We start from the raw sequence: 24270 nt of genomic DNA, 5'->3' as shown, positions 1-24270 counted from the left end.
GCTGCAACACAGGCTGGCAGCAAGGGGTTGGGAGGGAGGGGAGGGCCAGGATATCTTTCTTTTTTAAATGGGGAAAAATTAAGGGGAAAAAAGTCCTCTTTTATTCTTTCAATACAGTTCCCAGCAGGAAGATCAGGATAGGAGGCTCCCGCTTGCTCCAGATTAAAGGAACCCGCAGTTTCCGGGTGAAGAAGGGGGGTTCCCTTTCCAGCATTCGCCGGGCCGGCAGCCTAAAGAGCACCAAGTTATCACGGCAGGACTCAGAGTCTGAGAATGAGGAGCTGCAGCTGTCCCACAGCAGGGACACTGTCACTGATATAGGTAACTTAGATGAGTGGGTGGAAAGGGAGGGGACAGGAGGCAGGACATGATTGCAGCAGAGCTAGAAATGACAGGAGACCTTCATCCCCACCCCCCAGCAGGCTAGGAAAGACCAGGAGTCCTCTTCAGGGACTGCCTCAACTGTTGCCTGGGATGATCGTGGTCCAAATCCCAGTTGCAGCCTCAGCTCCATGCACAGGTTGTCAATTCAGAGCTCCGTGTTAGAGCATGAACTCTTGGAATGCTGGTGCTTGCCAGCTGAACATACACTGTTCTGAGGGGAGCTCACACATGCGTGTGTATGCACACACACACTCCTAAACCATGACACAATGAATAGGTGAGTTCATACACATATATATTTTCTTGTCCATAAGCCAGATAAGAGATATATATATGTACTTCAAGTACTTCAAGACATGTACATCATATTCTATATAGCATATGTCATATGATGTCATAAATATTTTTATATGCAGAACATAACGTGTACATGTTACATGCTGTACTGCTACATAATATTTTTACAGTTTATAGATGCCTTCCTTCATCTTTAAAAGCTGAATCACCCTATATTTTTTTTATGCAAACCGAAAGTGCACCCTGCCAAAAAAAAACTCTACCAAAGTTGAGTGGTAGAGTCTACTACACCCCTCTCGTAGGAGTGTTAATCAAAAACTGTAGTTTGGATACATTTGGAGCTGAAATAACCTCCCAAGACTAGTGGTCATTTTCTGTTGCTCACAAGGTACTTCAGTAGGGGAGCGTGGAGAGAGGGATTGTCTGTTCTGTAGACTTAGGCAAGTCAGAATTCCCTTAAAGAAGAGAAAGAAAGGATTAATGAGCATTCAGCCCCATCTGTGTCTTAACAGCTTTGTTAGTCTTGTAGGAGGCCCATAGGTTATGGAATGGCTATAGAAAACAGAGGGATCAGTGAAGTTCCCAGAGACATCTCTCCCCTGATTGATCTTTTTAGAACTCACGTACTAGAATCAGGATTTTTTTCCCCTTTCATCCCCATGACATTAGCAGTTTCCATGGGCAATTGCAGTGACTTTGCCCATTGGCATTTCCAGCTGGATGCCATTCTCTTTGGATTATTTTTTTGTTGTTGTTGTTGATGTTTTTCACCACAGAGCCCAGTCAATGCAGATCACTAAACCAACGATTTGCAGCATCTGAATGGTGCGAAGAATTTGTTTTTGATGTTTTTCATTTACCTTCTCCCCTTACATTAAAGAAAAAAGTGGGGAGGGAGCAGTGTTTGCTGCTGCTAAGCTGGCCTGTGAGGCGACTCTAAGTGGTTCTTGTAATTGTCAAGCTAGCATGAGACAAGGATTGGGGCAGTGTGTCCATACGCAGTCTTTCCATTGTGGCATATTTTGTGTACTCTGGTCTGCTCCCACAAGGCTGGCCTGGCTTTACAAGTGCTGTCCCTAGTCTTTAAGCACAGAGGGAGCAATAAAAACAGCCACCTTTTGGGTGTTTTTCTTTTGAAGAAGGGAGCCCTTGGAGCACGAGTGAACCTAGCATTGAGCCCGAGCTGCTGAGCAACACAGGCACGGAGGAGAACTATCATCGGAACATGTCATGGCTGCATGTAAGTATGAGCCACTCCCAGAGCTCCCAGGAATGGCATTTTCAGTAGGAAAACCTTTGTGCTGGTAATAACCAGATCACAATTTGTGCTTTCTCCATGTAGCATCAAGGATGGCAAGTGTTTGACAATGCTGGTCAGAGTAACGCTGCTTGCAACAAGGATGCAACACTAATGGCTTGAGTTATTCCTGATTGACCCCAAAATAACATGAGGCCAGAACAGGCAGGCAATGACATGAATCCCACAGTGCAAATTTATTTTAAAATAAGCTTCTGAAGCTTTTAGAATAAGCTTTTAGAAGCCTAAATACTTGAGGGTTGAGAGTGCTTTGGCTGCTTTACTTGAGAGAGTCAGCAGACTGCAGCTGCATAGACCATAAATGGATGGAAAAAATGGGATAGGCTCTTTTTGTTCTAGTTATGGCACGAAGAGGCTGATTTCTAAAGGATAGTTTTGACCTACAGCATGAATGGCTTGGAGATGCCTCAGAGTGCTATTGTGTGGATGAGTTTATATGTGACATGATGTCCAATATAAAAAAGATCTGCTGGATTGAGTTCTGCTCTCCTGGGAAGAAACTGTTACACTGGAGAGCAGTCACTGAAGTGTACATGTACCCAAGGTTTTCTTTAATTAACTTAGGGGCTACTGGCAGTGTTGCTGCACCAAAGCAGGGCTCAGAAAAGATAAATGCCAAAATATTTACTCTATTTCTAAGGTAGCTTTTACAGCTCTTTGCAGCCATATGGCATCACCACTAGAAATAGTAACTGAGCCAGCTCACATGAAGTCAGGCTGCATTGGCTTCCCCAGGCACTGTGAGGGAAGCATATGCAGAACAAGTAGCACAGCTTAAGCCTATTTGAGAGCATACCAAGATATTTCCTTTCATGTTCTTTGAAAGGAACAAATCCCCAAATCTGGTGGGTTTGCAGCTTTAGTTGACAGTTTCCATTCTAAGCCCTAATCTCAAGGTGGTGATCAACAGCTTTTGTGCAAACTGAGAGAATGGTGTTTCCCTCAGCCTTAATTTTGCCAAACATACACATCTAGAGCAGCTCTGTCTGTGTCTGCTTTGACACCACTAATGTTTCTTTGGCCGTACCTAGGTGGTTTGTAAACACCTTGCACAACTTGGAGCTCTGCACAAACAAGCATCCCTCTTCATAAAGCTGTGCTGAGCTTCCTGCACCTCCAGCTAGGCAGTCCCCATCACTGGCTGCCCTATGAGTTTCTGGGTACAACTCTCTTTTGTAGAGGTAACAATGATCTTTTCTTCTTTTCAAGGTCATGATCCTATTGTGCAACCAGCAAAGTTTCATATGTACCCACATTGACTACTGTCACCCACACTGCTACCTCCATCACAGCCGGTCCTGTGCTCGTCTTGTCCGGGCCATCAAACTCCTGTATGGAGACACAGTGGACTCTCTGAGAGAAAACAGCTCATTGAACAATGTGGCAAGAGGCAAAAAGCAAAAGGAAGTGAGTAGATGGAAAAGCAGAATATTTTGCAGTTTGTCTGGGCAGGTCACAATTATTCAAGGACTGTATAATTTGCTCCAACATTTCTTTCATGGTACAATGCACACAGCCCTGCTGTAAACTCCTTAAAGAAATCTATTAAGTCATTTACCATTATGGAAGGAACATAATCTGTATTGCTTTGGAAGAATCTTCATTGTTGATGAGGCTGTTTAAAAGATTATTGCCTGATCTTAAAGTTCTTTTATAGCCTCTGCTTATAAGCCCCTAGAGTGAAGACTTTTTTTTTTTTTTTTTTTTTTTTTTTAATGTTTCTTCTCATCTGTTAATAAGAATCACTCTTCAAATTCTTCTCAAATCTTGCATAATATTTTTCCTTTAGGTCTGAGCTCAAAATTGTAGACATTCATCTTTAATGTTGCAGTCTCTTTAGTGGCACTATTTTAACGATCAGTTCAGCAGGATACTGAAACAAAATAGTGCCTTTTCAGTCATTTAACTGGTTCCTATAACTTCAGGGAAAATGCATTTCTGCTTTTAGTAAAGTGCCCAGCCAGGCACAAACTACATTGTGTCAACAGTTGGTTAATACTTTCATATTCCCAACAACAGGAGACATACTACATTTATTCTGAATACTGGTAATAGCAGAGTCATTTATCTACTTTGCAGTGGCACTGAAAAGTGTTTATCAAACTCTCATCATGATTTCACATGGGTAAAGAGGCTGTCATCCCCGTAAGTGAAAAATTAGGGAGTGGGAGACAAGTTCATGAACATTTTTTCATGAACCAGAAGTTTGTTTCCTGTAAAGTGAGAAAATCATAGATTATTTGTATGGAACAAAGCACGAAACAGATGAAATTAAGTTAGTGATACTTCTTTCCTGGATATACTGACATATATTTCCTCTGGCATAAAAAAATAGTGTATTTCTTAGTTATTTAGGAAGAGAGGCAGTCTTCCTCACCAGAAGGCAGGATTGAGATGAGCAGCTGCCAGCATTCATGAAAGGCAGCAAAACAGCACTGTGCGTTCTTTCCTCCAGCTTTGAATTGCAAGGCAAAGTGATACATATTTCATCATCCATCAAATCATCAAAGCCTTTAAGCAACAACAGACTTTGCTATAAGCTCCATGGGGTCTGATAAGACTCCTGTGTTGATCGAGCAGGCTACTGGCTTGAGTCTGTGGCAACCCAGCATTCTCGTGAAGTCCCTAATCTTATGAATACCAAACAAAAAAAAGTACTTTTCATAATCAGTATCACTGGCAATATGCTAGGGACAAGTCTCAGGCAGGCATGACCTCAAATCTTGAAATGTGTTGACACTTAGGCTTTCTGAGGAAGAAGAGAAGATAAAAAATAGCTGAGAAGAGTCAATGTTGTATATACTAAACACTTCTGTTGGTAATTTCTTAAAGGGAAGGTGTAGTTGTTTAACTGGTACAGGACAGTACTGCTGAAGGACAGTTCTGCTGAAATATACGGGTGTTCCATTTGTGTAGATTACACCAAGCACATTCCCATTCATCACTGACTTTTGCCTTAAGGTTTTATCAGGAAATGCACTATTACAGAGTTGAAAGTTGGATGAGGTATCTCATCTCCCTGGTAATAGGCCCACTGCCAGCACAGGTAAGGGCTTTGTGTTACAGTTCTGGTACTGAAGATCTTCTAGTACATGGAAATTCCACTTGTACATGGCCACATCCCTGTCCATGTTTTGGGAAATCTCAATGTGAATTCCACTTTTTTCTTTATTTTTTTTTCCTTTCAGTGCTCAGAAAAGTCATGCTTGAGAACTCCATCTTTAAAAAAGAGAGTGATTGATACCAACTTGGAAACAAAGAAGGACTCTGGAATGCTAAAATACATCAGGCACCAGGTACTGACTAGGCAGTATGTTAGTTAGGGAGGCTGATAATTAGCTGTCAGGATAGATTGCAACAAGAAGGAAAATGTATATGGATTGTTAAGCTTGTTTGAAGTACTGTTGTTCTTGAATATCAATCAGTTCACCCTGCCTGTTTTCCACAGCTGAGTAATGCTGTATTTCAGCCTCTTAAGGTAACCCTGTCAAAGATTCCAGTTAACATATAGCTCCATTAAATCACAGTCTGATTTCTGACTTCCCATACTGACATAATAATTCCCATATTGAAATACTAAAAAATTTGAAAAAACCCACAAACCAGCCAAAAAATGTCTTTAAATACAACCTGTTGGTTTACAACAAGCTTTCTCTGTTTTTTTCTTGTTCAGTGTTCCTGAAGGCTCTTCACAGGCTTGTTCTTGGCAGTCTGTAAGATGTTCATGCAGCTATATCAATGTGGCAGACTTTGGCTTCTCTTTCTTCCTGTTTATCAGTGTTTTGGACAAGAGTGACAAGCAACAGAGTCGGGAACCACTTGCAAACAGGGCTCTTTCAGTGCATGCTGAAGCAACGTTCTGTGATGCAGAAACTGAACTAGGTGAAACTGGAGGTTATCAGTGGGATACCAGCAGCCCCAGACTAGGGTAAAATGACTGTGTTGCTCACTGTGGGTGCGTTGCTCATCTGCAAGGCATGGCTTGTATTTTTTGCAGGTAATGAGCCTCTCCCCTGCACCTTTGTCGCTGCTTATCAAAGCAGCTCCTATCCTCACTGAAGATATGTATGGGGACATCCAGCCAGCAGCCTGGGAGCTCCTGCTCAGTGTGGATGAGCACATGGCTGGAGCAGCAGGTAAGAGAACAAAACTGCTTAGCATGGGGCCTTGTAGTGAAAAAGTCCTAATGTCACCCAGGATTTCTTGGGGAATTGTTTTCCATAGACCTTCAAGGGTTTTTTTGTGCTCTGAAAAAAAGATCACAAGGATCACAGATGCTGGTTATGGTGGATGGTAAGAGACCATCAGAGCTATTATTTGTATTTAGCTGGGTTTCTAGGCAGAGGAAGCACAGTGACTTAATCTATCCAGAGTTTAATGAAGTCTTTTTGTATATTGTCATGGAAATTATTACCAATTGAGGGGTCATACAAAACCTGAGAAATACGAAGAGAATCGAAATATCCTGGCTTCTTTGTTAGGCTGGAAAGAAAATTCTCATCTTGCACGGAGACAGAAGCATTGCTCGATGTGTTGTCTTGTGGTATTGCTGTTATTACACAGTGGAGAGACATCTTTAAGACAGAAGATTAGAACCTCACACACATTTGAGAGTACTATCTTGAAAAATTAATTCCAGACATGTGATGAAAATTATTACTGAAAAATGTAAGATTATGTCCTTGCAAACTAGTAGGAAGAATTGTTCTATGAACTTGAATCTTTTCCCTGGGAACTGATGTAATTTTGGAAGTAGTGTATCAGTTGCCTAGAGGATGACTGACTTACCTCATAGAATTCAACTGTGGAAACAATAAATACAGTGATAATGTCCCAGAAGTATTTAATTAGAGATTTAAAGTACTAATGCTGTTGGGGAGTATATTGTACAGTTCTCTAGGACACAACATATCCCCATGCAATCCTGATTACTGAAAAAAAATGTTTACATGGGATGGATAAAATGAAGACCTGTTAGGACAGGAGGAAGAATGAAAAGCCTTTATGATGAGGTTATTTATTTAATGGGTTCAGGTGAAGACTGAGAGGGGATAGTTTTTCTCCCTGTAAATACAGCATACATGGAAAGGAGGAAGAATTTAAGCTATGGTAGCTTAAAGATGAGTATCAACTCTTTATGACTTTTTTACCCTGAAAACAGGAGATTGTTAACAACTGCAAGGAAAGGAAATGCACTCAGATTTCTGAGATTGTGAAAGGGATTACCAAATGTTACAAAGGAAATCCCTCTAGTCTTATTGTCCTGTCCAAATTCTCATAGCCAGTGTGAGCTAATGCCTGTTGTTTTGATGTCATGACCCGCAACCCTGGAAAATGTCAACGCTCTTATATATATATATGTGTGTATAGGTTGCTTAAACAAAACATAAACTAATGCTGTCAAGTTTGTAAGCCAGTCTCACACAACTTTTAAATTCTACCTTTGTCTTCCCCCAGCAACAAAGGAAATAGCTTAAAGATTGCCATCTTTCCAGATTTACACATCTATCAGAGCCTTCGGAGATGTTCTTACACTGGAGAGTAAATTACAGGTTGTTTTTTTTCAAAAGCTACTGACAAAGCAAGAGTTTTGCAGTGCTCCTTGAACACCTCTCCCCTTTTTTGCCACACTTCAATCTCTTACCAGTCCTTTAGTTCCCACAGCTGGCAATGAATCCTGCCCTGAAGTCCTTTGTTTGACTCCATATCTAATGTTTCTCTTCAGTTCTGGTTCCCTCATTTTGCATCTGCTCCACCAGCACACCGTGTGCTTCTTCAGCACACAGGTCTTCTCTGTACTCTTCAGCATTTGACCTTTCCCAGGCCAAATGTGCAGACAGGAAGATAAAGGAGGAAAACAGAGACAAGAAACAAACTACCTGAAAATTCACTCAAGTACACTTGATGCCCCTTTCTGGAGCAATAATTCTGTATACTCTCTCTCTTATCAGTAACCTACCGTGGCTTGGAGGGAAGGGAATAAAGCTTTGCTGCTCTTCCTGAGGAGAAAGAGCCTCTGAGATACATCTTCCTTCTTCACCCCTTCCTGAAAGGAAGGATTAAAATCCATTTGAGGGTCTGTAGTAGATTTTTTAGTACTACCGACTGAATTCAGCATAAAACTACCTTCAGCATAAATTACCTTCATTAATTCCTGTGTTAGTGTACAGCAGCACCATCTACTGACCCCTTTCAAGGCTTTTTGGTTGGTTGGTTGGTTTGGTGCCTTCAGTATGAGCTCACACTTTTAAATCCATCCTACTAAGACTTAACACAGTTAAATGGAAAACACTAAAGGATAGAAAGTTCTCTGAGCTAGAGAAACAGGAGGGTTCCTACAGCTTCGGAGCAGGACTTTGAGGCAGGAGCCTCCACAGTGCAGGGCCTAGGTTGTCAAAGTGCAGCCTTGCTTTTCTCCACGTGATCAGACTGACTCCCATCAGTACAGTTCTTATGTTTGGCACCTTATGAATAAGTTTCAAGGCAACCACAATGGCAAATGCCCTCTTTCTACTGTGGAAGCCAATCCACCAAATCTGGAGACATTACCTCCAGTGATCTGAGGTGAGCTGCTAGTCCAAGAAGCCATGGACTCTCTGACACCCACTAAACTCACACCACAGAACTGTTCCCCCTGATTTTGTTTCCTGCTTGATCCCCCTCAGATACACACCTAACTTAGCTGGCTTCCATCACCTGAAGTTGGTTTATATGTGTTAATATTCAGTTATGCTCCAATAAAACAACTGTGGGCCAATTTCAGCTTCTATGGTGCTGTTTTCCTTTGTGACCTGATCCTGTGTCCAGCAACTCCATTTTCTCTTGGAGGTAGAGTGTGATTATTGCACATTGCCCATTGTAAGAATCTTTCTTTTTTGTTTTATCCATGAAAACAGAGAATTGAGACCTCTTATAAGGCATGGCCTCCTGCTCTGAGGGAAAGGCTGAGCTATTGGGAAACCAACCTTTTACACTTAGCACAGAAATCACTTGGAAGTGGAATTGCTGAAAGCCAAACTGAATAAGTCCTCTTAATTGAAGAGGTGTTTCTTGTTTTAAACCATCCATGACAGATTTTAGTGTGAAGACCAAGCTGTATTTTATTTATAACCAAGTTTCCCAGAATATTTATGATATTGACACAAAACACTGTGTGGATGGTTTACAATTTTTGCTAGGTTTGTTAGACTCCTAATGTCATTTCTAGAGCCATAATTAGGTTTCTTTTGGTGGCGGGTTGTACAGCTGCGTTTTTTTCTCTGCCAAATAAAACCAGGAAGTTCAGGAAAAGAGATGATCAGATGTTCTCTCCCTGCAGCTGCCATGTTCCTGCTGTGTGCTGTGAAAGTGCCAGAGGCTGTTTCTGACATGCTGATGTCCGAATTTCATCACCCAGAGGCAGTGCAGAGACTGAATGCCATTCTCAAATTTCACACGCTCTGGAGGTTTAGGTACCAAGTCTGGCCAAGAATGGAAGAGGGAGCACAGCAAATCTTCAAGGTAGATAGGACATGTGAAACACAATGTTACTGTTTGCAGCTTGCCGCATGTGTAAATGTGAATCTATTCACAACATACATGTTGTTCTGAATCTGCCTCAAAATCTCTTTGTGGTGGTGTAAGTCACACTGGGGGTGAAACGATGTGTAGAAGTCCAGTACAAAGTGGTGAGAGTATAGTGGGGACACAGGTCAGGGAAAACATCAAAGAGAAAAAAAAAGATCTGTGTAACAAGGTGTTCCTGCATGGTGAGAGGTGGAATTGGGAAAAGCTTACAGACATCTTTGATGTCTTGGGTACTTGTGCTCATGCTTAATTTGCAATACTGATATTACTAATAGTCTGCTGTTACAAATGTCCTTCATGCTTTTGTTTAGATCCCTCCTCCAAGTATAAACTTCACTCTACCTTCTCCTGTCCTGGGGATGCCATCTGTGCCAATGTTTGACCCTCCCTGGGTCCCTCAGTGCAGCGGGAGTGTGCAAGATCCTATAAATGAAGATCAGTCGGTAAGCAGAGACATCCTGAGAGCAAACACTGTTTGCTCTCTGTAGCAGCAGGGGGAAGCTGTGCTCAAGAGATGTGGACTAAATCCTGCGATTTCCTGTCTTCTACACTTGGGAGCACAGGCATACAGGTAGGGCACACAAAACTGCCTACATTAGCATAAGGCTTTTCTGTCTGTTCACTGAGGTACAGTGCCACATATCACATCCCTGGGAGAGACAGTAACTCAGACTTGAAGGGCACACAGCTGCTTTCCAAGAGCATATTAGTTCACTTGAACTGCCAGGAAAACCATTTTCTCTACACTGATTCACATGGTGACTCTTGGTGAATCTGCACCAAGGTTTAATAGCTCCAAGAGAAGTCTCCTGGTGAATCTCTGATCAACTAGCACGAGTCTGATTTGTATTTAGAAAATGAGCTGCTGAATGTCACAGAGGTCTCTGGCAGAAAATCTAGGATGTCTGTCTTAACTAACAGTTTCAGACTGTGTTTCTTCTCTTTTCTGCCTGACAGAAGTCATTTTCAGCCAGAGCTGTGTCACGTTCCCATCAGCGAGCGGAGCACATCCTAAAGAACCTGCAGCAGGAGGAAGAGAAGAAGCGGCTGGGCAGGGAAGCGAGCCTCATCACTGCTATCCCCATCACTCAGGAGGCCTGCTATGAGCCAACCTGCACACCAAGCTCAGAGCAGGAAGAAGAAGGTGTGCTCTAGGACCTTAAACTTCATTCCACAAATCTGAGAGCACCTGGCCCTAACATAGAGCACTGCTTAGGAGTGTGATGTCCAGGAACACTGATAATTAGTCTTAGGAATGTCACAACCACATCTATTTCTTGAAGAATTCAAGTCATTGAGAAAAAGTATAATTGAAAATTACTGAAATAAACCCACAAAACCTTGGATTAAGTGAGGACACTCTATGTGACCTGAAGCCTCTTGCTCCTCCCCTCTCAACTTCAGTGGAACTTGTCAACATTCAGCATTTTAAAGTTCCCAGCATCTTGCAGAATTTAACACAACAGAAAACATGAAATACTAGAAATAAAACTTTTGTTTCCTAACACTAACCCTTTAATAATGAAACGGTAGGAGGGATCACCCTTTGGCAGTGTCTGTCTCAAAACACATAGCTTAGTATAGTCTTGAACTACTTCTGGGGCTTTCTGCCTTTAAGGTGAATAGTGAGGGCATCTAAATGACCAGCTCAGCCTCAGTGCCAGACTTTCAGATGGCTGAATTTACATGACATGAATCAGGAAAACCAGGTTTGTTTTTACTTTTTTAACTGTCTTTGTGTAAGGCCTTTCATTGGTCTACGCTAATAGAACAAAAAGGGTTCATTAAAAGCATTCCAAGGTGTGTGCCATTGGGTGAGTACAGTGATCAGATCTGAACATACACTGGAAAATCTGAGAGCTCAAATCCCAATTCTTAGTAAAACCTGACCACCAGCAACCATGGATAGCTCAAAGGATGTAGCTGGAAAGGAGGATAAGGCTGACTCAGCTGCAAATGTGACTCACTAAAGCATTGAGCACTCTAGTAGACCAGTTCTCTGCTTGTTTCCAACACATGAGGAAATTAACTGTCTGACTAATAAGAGATTTTTAAACCTTTTTTTTTTTTTTTTTGAGAGCCCCTGACCTGAATTTTCAATGTTCCAATCTGATTTTAAGTGCCTCAGAAAATTCCCTGCAGTCTCTCAGTTGACTCTCGATTGACTTTCCCTGTTCTCTTTGTCAGTAGAAGAAGTTGCCAACCTGGCCTCCCGCCGTCTCTCCGTGAGCCCTTCCTGCACCTCCAGTACATCCCACAGGAATTATTCTTTCCGACGTGGCTCTGTCTGGTCGGTACGGTCAGCAGTCAGTGCTGAAGGTGAGTTGACTTACCTTTGGAGTATCCTTTCCTAGGATTTCATTCATTGTGAGTCTTTCCTTTTGACCCATGAAGCTGGTGCCATTTCCTTTTGCTGAATATATTCCCAACCTTGAGAGATTTTATAATAAATCACTGCCCTGTGTTATTTTGTTCACCTTTGTAGTCACAATGTCTTCCCTTACCTCTCCTCATTCATTTAGAGACTGGTGCTGTGGAGAGCACTCTGAGAAATAGTGATGAAAGTGGATTTCAAGAAAAATGGGTTTCTGCAAAAAAAAAAAAAATTAAAAAAAAATTGAAAAATATCTATTTACAATGAAAATTCTTTATCAAGAAGTTGGGTAGAGGCTCAGTTTCTTCTTGGAGACAGCTGTGCTTGCACAGTCATCAGACAGCCTACAATTTTGTTCTGTTTGTATAGCACCTAACAGAAATGTTTATCTGCCCTACCTGGATGATACTGCAGTTTATTCACCAGCACTCTCCTTCCACTCTTTTTATTGCTTCAGATGAGGAACACACTACAGAGCATACCCCTAACCACCATGTGCCACAACCACCTCAAGCTGTGTTTCCAGCATGCATCTGTGCAGCAGTACTCCCCATTGTCCATTTAATGGAAGATGGAGAAGTCCGAGAAGATGGAGTAGCTGGTACTTTAACCTGTTAAAAAGTTAACAAATAATCTCCCAAATTCTCACAAACTACTTGAGAGGAGATTCATAGAAATATTACTTTTCTACTTTGTAGAGTTTTTACTTTTTCTTTTCTCCATTGTTTGTGTTTGGTTTTTTGTGGCCCCTAGCTCAAGAAGGAGGTTGAGAATTTGACTAGAGTGTAGTGAGGGGATGCAAGTTGGTAAAAGGCCTAAAACAGATATGTGAGAAGAGATTTCAGAAATTTAGCTTGTTAAGGGTAAGGAAAAGGAAGCAAAGAGTTAGATGAACTCTAACATTCAGGTTAGAGCTTGCAAAATTAAGGTTAGAAATATAGAAGGAACTTCATAATCAAGACCAGCACTTATCAAGCCTTGGCTTGTCAAACTCATGGTTGACATAAACTGGTGCTGTTGATAGCCCTGTGCCACGTGGGTCTTGGACTGGAGACCTCTAGAGTTCTATTCCCATCATTTCTTTCATCCTATAACAAACAGAAAGCCACCTAAATGTAACCTGAACATTTTGATTATGGTCTGTTATGTATTTGTAAAGTACATTTTTTTTCTGTTTGTTTTTCTAAAATGTTTATAAATGGTGGACTTTTGCCTTTCCTTTCTCATAGCGCTAGCTGATTGCACAATTAACTTTACATTATTTTTTTTATTCAGTTTTGGGTAGATGCAGCCAAACACCTAAATAATGCTTGTGTCATTTAGTGTTCAGGAACTGAGTACTGAACACAAAATAATGAATAATTCTCTGTTGTAGTTAATTGCAATTAATTGAAGAGCTGACCATCAGCACAAATCCCTGCTGAACAGTTAATACTGGTCACTAATACCAGATAAAATGGTATCACCATGAAATTGAACATTCATTGAATCAATAAATCACCATGAAATTGAACTTTTATGCAAGAGCAAAAAGTTCATGAAATTCTGGTTTTTTGGGTTTCAAGATTCGGCCATCTGGAGCTGTGAATATTATTAGGTTTTGCTTTCTTATGTTTCTAACTAGAGTGGTCAAGTGGTTTCTGTCATATCACCAGAAGTTAGGGAAGATTCAAACATCAGACCTGTCATTATTGCTTGAGATGACTTCACTGGTGAACAGAAACCCTGTTACCTCATAAGGAGCCTGTGTATAAAACCTGACAGGGTAGAAGTTCAGGAATTCTCGTGTACAGTTCAAGGCTTTTCCTAGGCAGATGGTTCTGACCTTGTTTATTGTCTCTTTTACAGTAAGTGCTGTTGCTCAGCAGGTCCTGTGGAACTGCTTAATTGAAGACCCCTCCACAGTTCTGCGCCATTTCCTGGAAAAGCTCACAATCAGCAACCGACAGGTAAACCCTTGCCAGGAGGTGTCTATTGCTTAGAGACAGAATCATTCTGTATCACTGGAGAAGAACATTTGCTCTTATAATGTAGCTTGAAGTCTGCTAGGCTGTATCATCAGCTGGGTTAAATTTTTGTCCACTAATGTAAATGGGATATACCTGATTAACTACTACCAAGATTCTGACTTTATGCCAAGCTTTGAGCAGTTGCTTAGTGAAGAACAACCCTTTCTACTTAACAAAAGCAATAGAGCCACCACCCATGCCACTCTGTTCAGCTTTCTTTGAATGAGCCTCTCCCTTGCTCATTAGACTGCTTTTTGGTACCATGGATGAGCATTGTGGAAGAAAGCAAAACAAGTTCTGACTGGATGAAAGACCTTGATTCCCTCTGTACCACTTTCTCAACCCCACACTTGTTGTATGGAATGAGTTATATCATAGAGTCATAGAAGAGTCATAGAATTAGCCGGGTTGGAAGGGACCTCAGAGATCATCTAGTCCAACCCTTGACCCACCGGAGCAGTTGCTAGACCATGGCACTGAGTGCCACATCCAGTCTTTTTTTAAATGTCTCCAGGGACGGAGAATCTACCACCTCACCGGGCAGTCCATTCCATAGCCTAATCACCCTCTCCGTGAAGAAATTCTTTCTAATATCTAGCCTAAACCTCCCCTGGCACAACTTAAGACTGTGTCCTCTTGTCTTGTTGAAGGTCGTCTGTGAAAAGAGTCCAGTTCCCACCTCGCTACAGCCTCCTTTCAGGTAGTTGTAGACAGCAATGAGGTCTCCCCTGAGCCTCCTCTTCTTCAGGCTGAACAGCCCCAGCTCTCTCAGCCTTTCCTCATAGGGCCTGTGCTCGAGTCCCTTCACCAGCCTGGTTGCCCTCCTTTGGACCTGTTCCAGGACCTCTACATCCTTCTTAAACTGAGGGGCCCAGAACTGGACACAGTACTCGAGGTGTGGCCTCACCAGCGCTGAGTACAGGGGCAGAATCACCTCCCTGGACCTGCTGGTGATGCTGTTTCTAATACAGGCCAGGATGCCATTGGCCTTCTTGGCCACCTGGGCACACTGCTGGCTCATGTTCAGTTTCTTGTCAATGTAGACTCCCAGGTCCCTTTCTGCCTGGCTGCTCTCCAGCCACTCTGCCCCCAGCCTGTAGCGCTGCATGGGGTTGTTGTGACCAAAGTGCAGGACCCGGCACTTGGCCTTGTTGAACCTCATCCCGTTGGAATCGGCCCAGCTCTCTAGTCTGTCCAGGTCCCTCTGCAGAGCCCTCCTGCCTTCGGGTTGGTCCACACTTCCTCCCAGCTTGGTGTCATCTGCGAATTTGCTGATGATGGACTCAATCCCTTCGTCTAAGTCGTCAATAAAGATATTAAACAGAACTGGGCCCAATACTGATCCCTGGGGGACACCACTAGTGACCGGCCGCCAACTGGATGCAGCCCCGTTCAGCACCACTCTCTGGGCCCGGCCCTCCAGCCAGTTCCTAACCCAGCACAGGGTGCTCCTGTCCAAGCTGTGGGCTGACAGCTTTTTCAGGAGAATGCTATGGGGGACGGTGTCAAAGGCTTTGCTGAAATCCAGGTAGACCACATTGTCCTTCTCTCCCAAGGCACAACCTAAGGACTGACTACAAAAATTACTATTAAACCTTGAAAAAGGCCAGGAAAATCTAATTTTCAGTTCCTTGAGTAATTAGGTCTCTGGCTTCCCTGTTCCTGAGACTTCACAGCTGTTCCTGATACTTCCCCAAAGCTTCTACTTGAGTTCAAAGTGTCATTTCTGTTTTTTAAATGTCTTTGAAGAAAGAGGCACTCTGAGATACTGTAGTCTGATGTTTTATTGTCTCTCTTCAGAGGCTTGCTACAACCACAAGTACAGAACACAGAGGCCAGGTCTATTTCCTTGCAAGCTTTCAGCAGATGTATCACTGGCCTGGGCTGGGTTGTGCCTGGGTTGCCCATGACACTATTTCAAATCTGCTGTGAGTTAAAAGGATGAAGGCTGTAGAAGAAATTTAAAATACAGTCTGTCTGTCCTTGTCTGACAATGGGAGATTCCTTCCCCTCTACAATCCTTTCACACCATAAAAAATGTATTAGTGTTCATCTAAAGCAGACAGCCTCTGAAGAAGGGAAGTTAGATTCTGCCCTCACCTTCTACCCATTGAATAATTGAGCTGAGCTGAGCTAGACTTCATAGGTAATCTAGGTATTCATTTGTTGCAATAAGCATCATGGGGATTTTCACAGGAAGATGAGTGCAGAATCAGGATGCTGCAGTCAGTACAGAATGCAGTAGGAGGTTTTGGCCTCTCTCAGGTGAAAAAAAAAAGAAACACGTTCTCCATTTTGTGAGGAAAAGAAAAAAAATCATTTACTCTTCTTCCAGGATGAGCTGATGTATATGTTAAGGAAGCTTTTGTTGAACATTGGAGACTTCCCTGCCCAGACATCTCATATCCTCTTTAACTACTTGGTGAGTAGTTTCTAGGTCTACTGTGCAGCCCAGAATCTCACCTCTGCCTCTATGTGTCCTAAGAAATTCTCTTAACTTTTCTTTTATAGTTTATCACTGCTTCTGGCTGTAGATGCAAGTCAGCAGGCTGATATCAGCCTTCTGTTCCTTCAAGAAAAAGAAACCTTTAGCTTTTTATTAAATGTCTAAGCACCCTGTAATGTATTTCTAAACTGACCTACTGACAATGAGTTGTAGACCAATGCAAAGACCCCAGTGCGAGAAACCTTTAATATTTTATTTATTTTTTATGAAGAAAAATTATTATTCTTTTAGAAAATCCTATTGGATAAAATCTAGCATCTTCTTTTTAAACTCTGGAAAATGCATTTGCTGCAGTTCTTTCAGTTAGGAGATGAAAAATTAGTTAAGCTGTATACTACTCCAGGAGACATCTGGGTTTTTTAGTTCTCTATGTGGCAAGCACATCAGAGCAGGAAGCATAGGAATTCTCATACTGCAGAGGTTCTCCCTTCTCCTTATCTATCATGACTTTTAAGGCTGGGCTGCAACAGTACTTCTTTCCCCCACCCATCATTCTCTCTAAAAAGAAGGAAGAATGCAGGTTTAATGAGTTTATCCCTCTGAGTCAAGAAACATAGAAGTATAATATTCTTTTCCTGTGTTTATACTATGCTCTGTACAGTTCAGAATGTACATAACCATATTTTTTGTGTTTATTACCTGCAGGTAGGACTGATCATGTATTTTGTGCGCACCCCGTGTGAATGGGGCATGGATGCCATATCTGCCACCCTTACCTTCCTTTGGGAAGTAGTGGGTTATGTAGAAGGACTGTTCTTCAAAGATCTCAAACAGACTATGAAGAAGGAACAATGTGAAGTCAAGCTGCTGGTGACTGCCTCAATGCCAGGTATAAGAAATGATTCTTCATCTCCAAGTTCATGGGAGACGCCACCAAAAAGCAGACCTATCAGCAGATCTGCTATAAGTAGCTGCATGTTCTAAGTCAGTTTTCCTTGAGCAGAGGATTCAATCAGTAAATCTATCTCTCAGTCCCTGAGATTCAGACAGCCAATTTAAAGCAATAAAAGAAGCAAACAGGAAGTGAATTAGAACAGTCTTCTCAACCCATTGCTTTGTGCCAGTTGGGCTGTGAAGGCCTGGCAGGATTATTATTGTAAGACTGTTCTGTTCAGGCTCTGTTTGCTTTGATGCAACCTCTCCTGTAAGTCTTGAGAGAGCCCAAGAAGAGCCTGCTGTGAGCCTGGGATGTCATGAGTCAGGCAAGAGATATCTTGCTGAAAAACAGGTTTGACCTTTTAGATTTGTTGCTTCCTCAGAGTGACAGTTCCTGGTAAAGCCAGCTTAGTCCTTTGGGAACAACTCGATTTCTCATCCAAGTGTGAGACTATGTTAACACTCCAGAAGGGATTCCAGACTGGGCCACCATTGTTTCTCTGCCCAGGAATGAATTTTAACTACAATTTCTCCATGAGCAGTCTCCTGAAATTGAGGCCAAGGAGAATTCAACTACTTTTGTTCCTTTAGGTACAAAGACCCTTGTTGTACATGGACAGAATGAATGTGACATCCCAACTCAGTTACCAGTCCATGAAGACACACAGTTTGAGGCTCTTCTGAAGGTAGGAATGACTTCTTAAACTGTGGACAAGCTGCTTACTATATGGCATTTACCTACCATACCTCTATGTCTAGAATATATTTTGCCTGATCAAGCTATGTCAATGTGTGGGAGAGAAGTTGTGCTGTGACAAGCATTTCCATCTCCATATGAGGAGACCTTGGTTGCAAGACAAAAGATCCCATATTAAAGGATATGTTCTGACCCCACAGATGCAACCACGCTTGAAGACTGCAGTTTGTTGGGTATTTGCTGTATACTACCCTTTGGAAAGATACATAGATCATTTAAATGTTTGGTTTTATCATCAATAAGAAATAGTATGATCAAGATCAGGGCAGAAATTATGGTTCTTTAGCCACAATGACATCTTGAGATCTAGGAAATGTTCCTTCTTCTCCCAAAGATTTACTGGATGGCCCTAACTAAACCACTTAGCAAAGAGATTTGTAAAAGCCTTTGATTTGTCCAAATACATTAAATTTTAACTGGATTCACACATCTCAGTGCTTTCAAGGCTCAGAACTTTAGTGTTTCTGTACATCACCTAGCACTGAAGATTGATAAATACATAGGATGGAACTGGAAGCTGCAATAGCCATGTGGTTCATATAGCCAGATAAGTATGTGTGATATGGAGACATTGAAATAAGTAACATCATTCTTCAGGACCACAATATTACCATGCCTTGATTATTGCTAACATATTCACGTTCTTTATTATTAAAAAAAGAAAATGGCAGAAGAGTGTACTGGCCTGAATAAAGCATGCAGGTTTGCACCTTTATGCATTCTTATCTGGGTGTTCTTTTGACAAGCTAGTAAGTGATAGAATGATTTTCTTTCTTCTACTTCAGGAATGTTTGGAGTTTTTTAACATACCTGAAACACAATCTTCTCATTACTTTTTAATGGATAAGAGATGGAATCTTATTCATTACAACAAGGTAAGGCAAAGGTTCAGTCCAAATGACTTTGTTCTTTTCATCTTGTCCCTTTTTTAACATTGGGGTTATCTGAAGGAGAGCAAGTAGCACCAGAGACAGAATTTTGTCCTGTGGGTACCACATGTTAGGTGTTTAATTGCATGTGGTGGAAGACTGGAGTTTGACAACTGAGGCAGAAGTGGAGGCTTTTGCTTCTGAGTCATTAATACTTAACTGTTTAAGAAAAGAGCAAATTTATTTTATGCTCTTCCATAGAACCTGACACTGACTAAATGATCCTATTCAAAAGCTTCAGAAAGGGCTGTAGGGCCTGTTGAATGCTGTTGATTATTTAAAATTATATTATTTAAAATACACTTGTTTCCTCTCCTGGCAGACCTATGTCCGTGACATTTATCCTTTCCGGAGGTCGGTTTCTCCGCAGCTCAATCTGGTGCAGATGCATCCAGAAAAGGGACAAGAACTCATTCAGAAGCAGGTACCTTTCTGTCACCAAACAACTCTTCTCAGAAACAAACTCTGTAAATAAATCTTTTTCCTTTAAAAGCCTCCAGTCATGCTGCATACATATAGGGAGCTAAGCTGGAGAAGTCACAATTTCATGACATCTGCCCTCATGCCACTTGACACGTGATGGGATTTTAAGAAGAGTCCAAGAGTGCAATGTGAAATTCCTCCTGCTCTCTCCAACCAGATTTGTTTAGGTGGATCATTTTTCATTCTCCTGTAATTGGCCAGAAAATTCACCTCAGCTTCCAAAGTTGCTTATTCCTTTATTTAGGATGATTTCTGGCTCTTTAGAAACCCATTTAAAAATTTTCTCTCCACGCTCCTCTGTGTGTGAATCCAGAATTTTTTGTTCTGCCACCCTCTCTGTCCTCCCAGTGTCAAGAATGTTCCCTGCCTCTCCTCCTTGCCCTGCTCTCAGATGTTACTCTTTTATCATAGCTACCTATGGGGCACAGCAGTAGAGACCAGTTCATCAAGGTAATATCTGCCCTTAGAAAATCTCTGTCCTCCCTAACATCCAGCCTCATGACCCATGTGTCCCATCCTTTTTAATCCTCTGCAGCTCCCACAAGCTCTCCCTTAGGAACTAAACCCTAACTTAAGAAGCAGGGTAGTGACTTTAATGTGCTGAGAATCCCAGCAAGGATTCTCACTTTAGACAGTGAGACAAAGATATTGACCTCACTCTACCTCTAGAAGCCACATTCTCTGTTTTTCAAAAAATGATGTTTGTCTCAGTAGCACAAGGTTGAGTGTTTAGGGAAAAGTTGCTCTAGCCGTGTCTGCAAAGGATGATAATAAGCAGGAAATGTAAAGAGAGGGAATGTGGCCAAACTGTATGTATTTGGCATTAACAATTGTATTATTCCAGCCAAAATGCAGGTACTGTAGTTGCCTTCCTGCCAATGAGACCATAGGGACAGGAAATTACTATCAGGAATGGTTATAAAAAGCAGCTATAAAACTGCATAAGAAGGACTATTAGCTAAAGTAATGGAGACTACAGTTAATGCTGTCTCATGTGTATGGTACAGAATAGGGAAATGTTTCATATTTTGCCATCTATCAGTAGAAAGTCTATAAAAATTATGCTATTTGGCTGCTTCTTGGCAGAAATTATTCTCCCTCTCATTCCAGATGTGTCCTACATAACAAATAAATGTTTGATATGCCTTACATCACCCCTAGATATGAAAATGTTCTGTCCCATTTTGTCGGGGTGGTATTATACACTCCACATTTTTCTATTTAGAGTACTTAGAGGCTGAAATATTCCTAAGGTAACAGTTAAATCAAGCCTCTCCTAGCCTTTCTGTATTCATGCAAGAAGTTGCTGGACAATGCACAACTTCAGGAAAGAAGACAGCACTGTGGAGTCTACCCACAGCACAAGAGTCCATGGAAAAATACTTTTATTAATTGAGCAACCAGTTTGAAGGCAATTGTACTTTAGAGCAAGGTCATGGAAACTGCAGGACATGCAGAAGCTGAGATGTGACACATGTTAAGCCCCATGCTTCAAGTTTTGGCTTCATCTCAATATCTAAGGGCTGAGTCAAAACTGCTTCTAAAGAAAGTTGCTTCTACTTCTGAGCATCATTCTGCCTAATGGTTACTTTTAGCATCAAAATAAAGTAACTATCCTGAATGGTCCCACCAGTGAGAAGGTCAAAGGAAACTAGTAGAATAGAACTTCATTTCTCATTTGATATAAGCCAGAAGTGATAATCTGAAGTCAGTCTGCTCATTTTCAGTGACTCAGAAGATGCTTTGTTTTGTCTACTTTTATTTATTTATTATACGCTGAAGGTAGGGAACAGCTCCAACCTCATATTGAATCTAGTGTTAGAGAGCAAGGTGTTTTAGTTTGCCTTTGCTTTCAGTTTAGCATTTGTTTGTCTCTGACCATCTTGGGGTTCCCACAGGTCAAGCTTTCATTTATCTACAGAAGAACACATGGCACATGTGCAAGCTTTTTGACAACAGCTCAGGGTTATCCACAAGGATGAAATAGAAAGTGTCCTTAAAACCTCTTTTACAAACATGGTCCATCTTTGAGGAGATAAGCTGGAGAACGGTGCTCACAGAAATTCTAGCAGAAAGGTGCAGAACCAGCCCTGTGACTTTCAGAAGGTTTCTCTGAGTCAGGAATGCAGCATCCTTCCCATCAGAAAAAGCCATGGAAGCTCACCTAGGAAAGTACATATACATTCTAACATCTTTTTGATCAGACTGTTTCTGATCCTTGTCTTTTTTTTTTTTTTTTTTTTTTAGGTGTTCACTCGCAAGCTAGAAGAGGTGGGGCGGGTGTTGTTCCTCATATCTCTGACACAGAAAATCCCCACGGCCCACAAGCAGTCCCATGTATCCATGCTCCAGGAGGATCTCCTGCGCTTGCCTTCGTTTCCACGGAGCGCCATCGATGCTGAGTTCTCACTCTTCAATGATCCCCAAGGTATGGCCTCCTGATAGCTTTCTCTGGTGGTTCTAATGGGGCCAGAAAGTGAGGCATTTCATTTGCCTTAGAAATATGCAGGATTCCTTTTCCCTAGAAACATACGGACCTGTAGCATTACTGAAAGCTAAATCTCTTCCTAGGGAAAATGATACACAGCTGTTGGTTTGTAAGCACAACAGCAGATAGGGTTTTGCTGTTAGAAGTTTCCAGACAAAGCTGCTTTTTTTGACCCAAATGAGAATAAGTTACAAATACATAGTAAAATTATGCATGAAGCTGAAGCTGGGATACTGTATTCAAGAGCATAACTGCACCTGAAAAGCTTTGGTCAGGGCCCATTGCCACCTTGAGGAAGCAGTGAACTTTCACAGGAGACGGGGCAAGTTCTGCAGCAGGGCTGTAGAAGCAGCCCTCTTTTTAGAAATATTGCTCTGAAAGCCTAGCAGGGTTTCCAGCCTGACCTGGGAATTAAAAAGGCCACTGCAGCAGGATGGTAAGCTTTAGCAAGTTCTGTAAGAGGCCCTGGAGGCATTTGATTTCAGAAGCACTGTTGTAATGCTGCACCAATGTCTTGTGAGCAAGGGCCACTCAAAGGATAAAAAGCCAGATGATGCACATATGAGCTCAGATCTGCTTTTGCTTTTTTAAAAAAAGCTTTCCAACCATGGGGGAGCAGATTTAATGAGCCGTGCAACACTCATTTTTTGCATGTGTGCTGCTTCCAGTCAGAGTTTGCTCAAGCAATGTAAGAACTTCCAGAAGTACAGAAATGAAATATGAAAATAATGAAATAATTTGCATGAAATAAATTTTTTAAAAGGCAGAATGATTGTCAGTGTTGTGGGATAGTTCTTTGGAGAGTCCTTTGGCCTCTAGGAATGAGGTGATGTTGGCTGTGGTGGACAGAGATGATGGCTATTGCCTCTTCTGCTCCACAGCTGGGAAAGAACTCTTTGGTCTGGACACTCTTCAGAAAAGCTTGTGGATTAAGCTGCTGGAGGAGATGTTCCTCGGCATGCCCAGTGAGTTCCCCTGGGGGGATGAAATCATGCTGTTTTTGAATGTCTTCAATGGAGCCCTGATCCTGCACCCTGAGGACAGTGCCCTGCTGAGGCAGTACGCTGCCACCGTCATCAACACGGCCGTGCACTTCAACCACCTCTTCTCCCTCAGTGGGTACCAGTGGGTGCTCCCCAGCATGTTGCAGGTGAGCCATGTCCGTGGACACACTGATGTCAGAGCAAGCATCCTGTTGTAAAACTGACTGCTCCTAGGGAAATCTTAAACTGCTGAGGCCTGGGGAGCTCACGGATTTTGGGGCCACCAAGAAGACAATCAACAGATCAGGGTGTGATGGCTCAAGCCATCATTCCTGACCAAACATTCCCCTTTCTTCTTAAAGTAAATTACGTTTTCTTTTCTTCTTTGTGTTAAATAAATGAATGTCCGTTTTCCTTACTATGTAATTCCATACAGAATTGTGAAATTTCTGGAAAACGTTTGCACTTTGAGTGCTCCCAGTGTTTTTTTCCTCCAGGGATGGTTGAAATCTGGGGAACAGTTGGAAGATCTGGATTTATTTCTTGCTGACTGAAAGGAAATTATAACCACTTCTTTAAAAATTATAATTCTAATATCAGCAATTTAAAAACCAATAGAAAATAAGTGTTTATGAGAAACTGTTTGTTGTCTTTTTGTGTGGTGATGACAAATATTGCAAGTATTAGACATAGCATTTCCTTCACTTCCAGGTGTACAAGTATGCATTTTTTTCTTGTTAACTTTTGGCCAAAAATCAGATATTGAAAATAAATTTTAAAAGCCCAATATAGTTCTTTTCCAAAGAAAAGATTATGTATGCAGGACCTAGAGACAGTATATAACTAGAGAGTCAGTATTATAATACAAATACAGAAAACAATCATTTTCTGTAAAAGAAGCAGTGATCATGACATCCCTATGTTGATAATTAGAACCCATGATTAATTTAGGCATCTAAACAAATAAAAACATGGAAGCTCTAATATAATCTCTTACATAGTTGGATAAGTATGTATAAGGTCTGCAGAGTATGATTTTATTACTTAGTAACAAGACATTTTGAAATAAAATAACTTAATTATTTAAGGGACTTAACAGTAACTATTCAGCTCTTTAGTAACCATTCAGACTCTGCCTTTATTTTCACTTTTCATATTGAAAGAAATTCTTTCCTACTCCCACTTCCATACCAATTGTTGCCAACTACCTAATTAATAAAATACTCCTCAGGGGAGGTTATAAAGCAACTGTACACAAAACCTAAATGAGTTTGGTTTTGCAGACCCTCATATCTCTGTT

The 24270-nt window shown here is 41.6% G+C and overlaps 1 protein-coding gene across 3 annotated transcripts in view; it reads left to right on the top strand.

Annotated features, from left to right (window-relative positions):
• UNC80 (unc-80 homolog, NALCN channel complex subunit) overlaps positions 1 to 24270 on the top strand; it is a 122185-nt gene that overhangs the window by 62377 nt on the left and 35538 nt on the right. For 2 of the 3 annotated variants that reach the window (XM_008504926.2, XM_008504925.2), the window contains exons 27-43: positions 1821 to 1921; positions 3209 to 3406; positions 5188 to 5295; positions 5997 to 6135; positions 9318 to 9499; positions 9877 to 10008; positions 10523 to 10709; positions 11753 to 11884; positions 12397 to 12540; positions 13788 to 13888; positions 16284 to 16370; positions 17100 to 17283; positions 17922 to 18016; positions 18873 to 18962; positions 19339 to 19440; positions 21747 to 21927; positions 22869 to 23137. In XM_008504926.2, coding sequence (XP_008503148.2) covers positions 1821 to 1921; positions 3209 to 3406; positions 5188 to 5295; positions 5997 to 6135; positions 9318 to 9499; positions 9877 to 10008; positions 10523 to 10709; positions 11753 to 11884; positions 12397 to 12540; positions 13788 to 13888; positions 16284 to 16370; positions 17100 to 17283; positions 17922 to 18016; positions 18873 to 18962; positions 19339 to 19440; positions 21747 to 21927; positions 22869 to 23137 — 2432 coding nt within the window. Of the gene's footprint in view, positions 1 to 117; positions 322 to 1820; positions 1922 to 3208; positions 3407 to 5187; positions 5296 to 5996; positions 6136 to 9317; positions 9500 to 9876; positions 10009 to 10522; positions 10710 to 11752; positions 11885 to 12396; positions 12541 to 13787; positions 13889 to 16283; positions 16371 to 17099; positions 17284 to 17921; positions 18017 to 18872; positions 18963 to 19338; positions 19441 to 21746; positions 21928 to 22868; positions 23138 to 24270 lie in introns of all 3 variants that reach the window. The other variant, XM_030454175.1, reaches the window with a different exon arrangement.

This window comes from Calypte anna, chromosome 7 (assembly GCF_003957555.1).
Source record: "Calypte anna isolate BGI_N300 chromosome 7, bCalAnn1_v1.p, whole genome shotgun sequence".
NCBI classification, from domain to species: domain Eukaryota; kingdom Metazoa; phylum Chordata; class Aves; order Apodiformes; family Trochilidae; genus Calypte; species Calypte anna.
The sequence above is the reverse complement of the archived record's forward strand: the minus strand, read 5'-3'. Positions and strand labels throughout refer to the sequence as shown.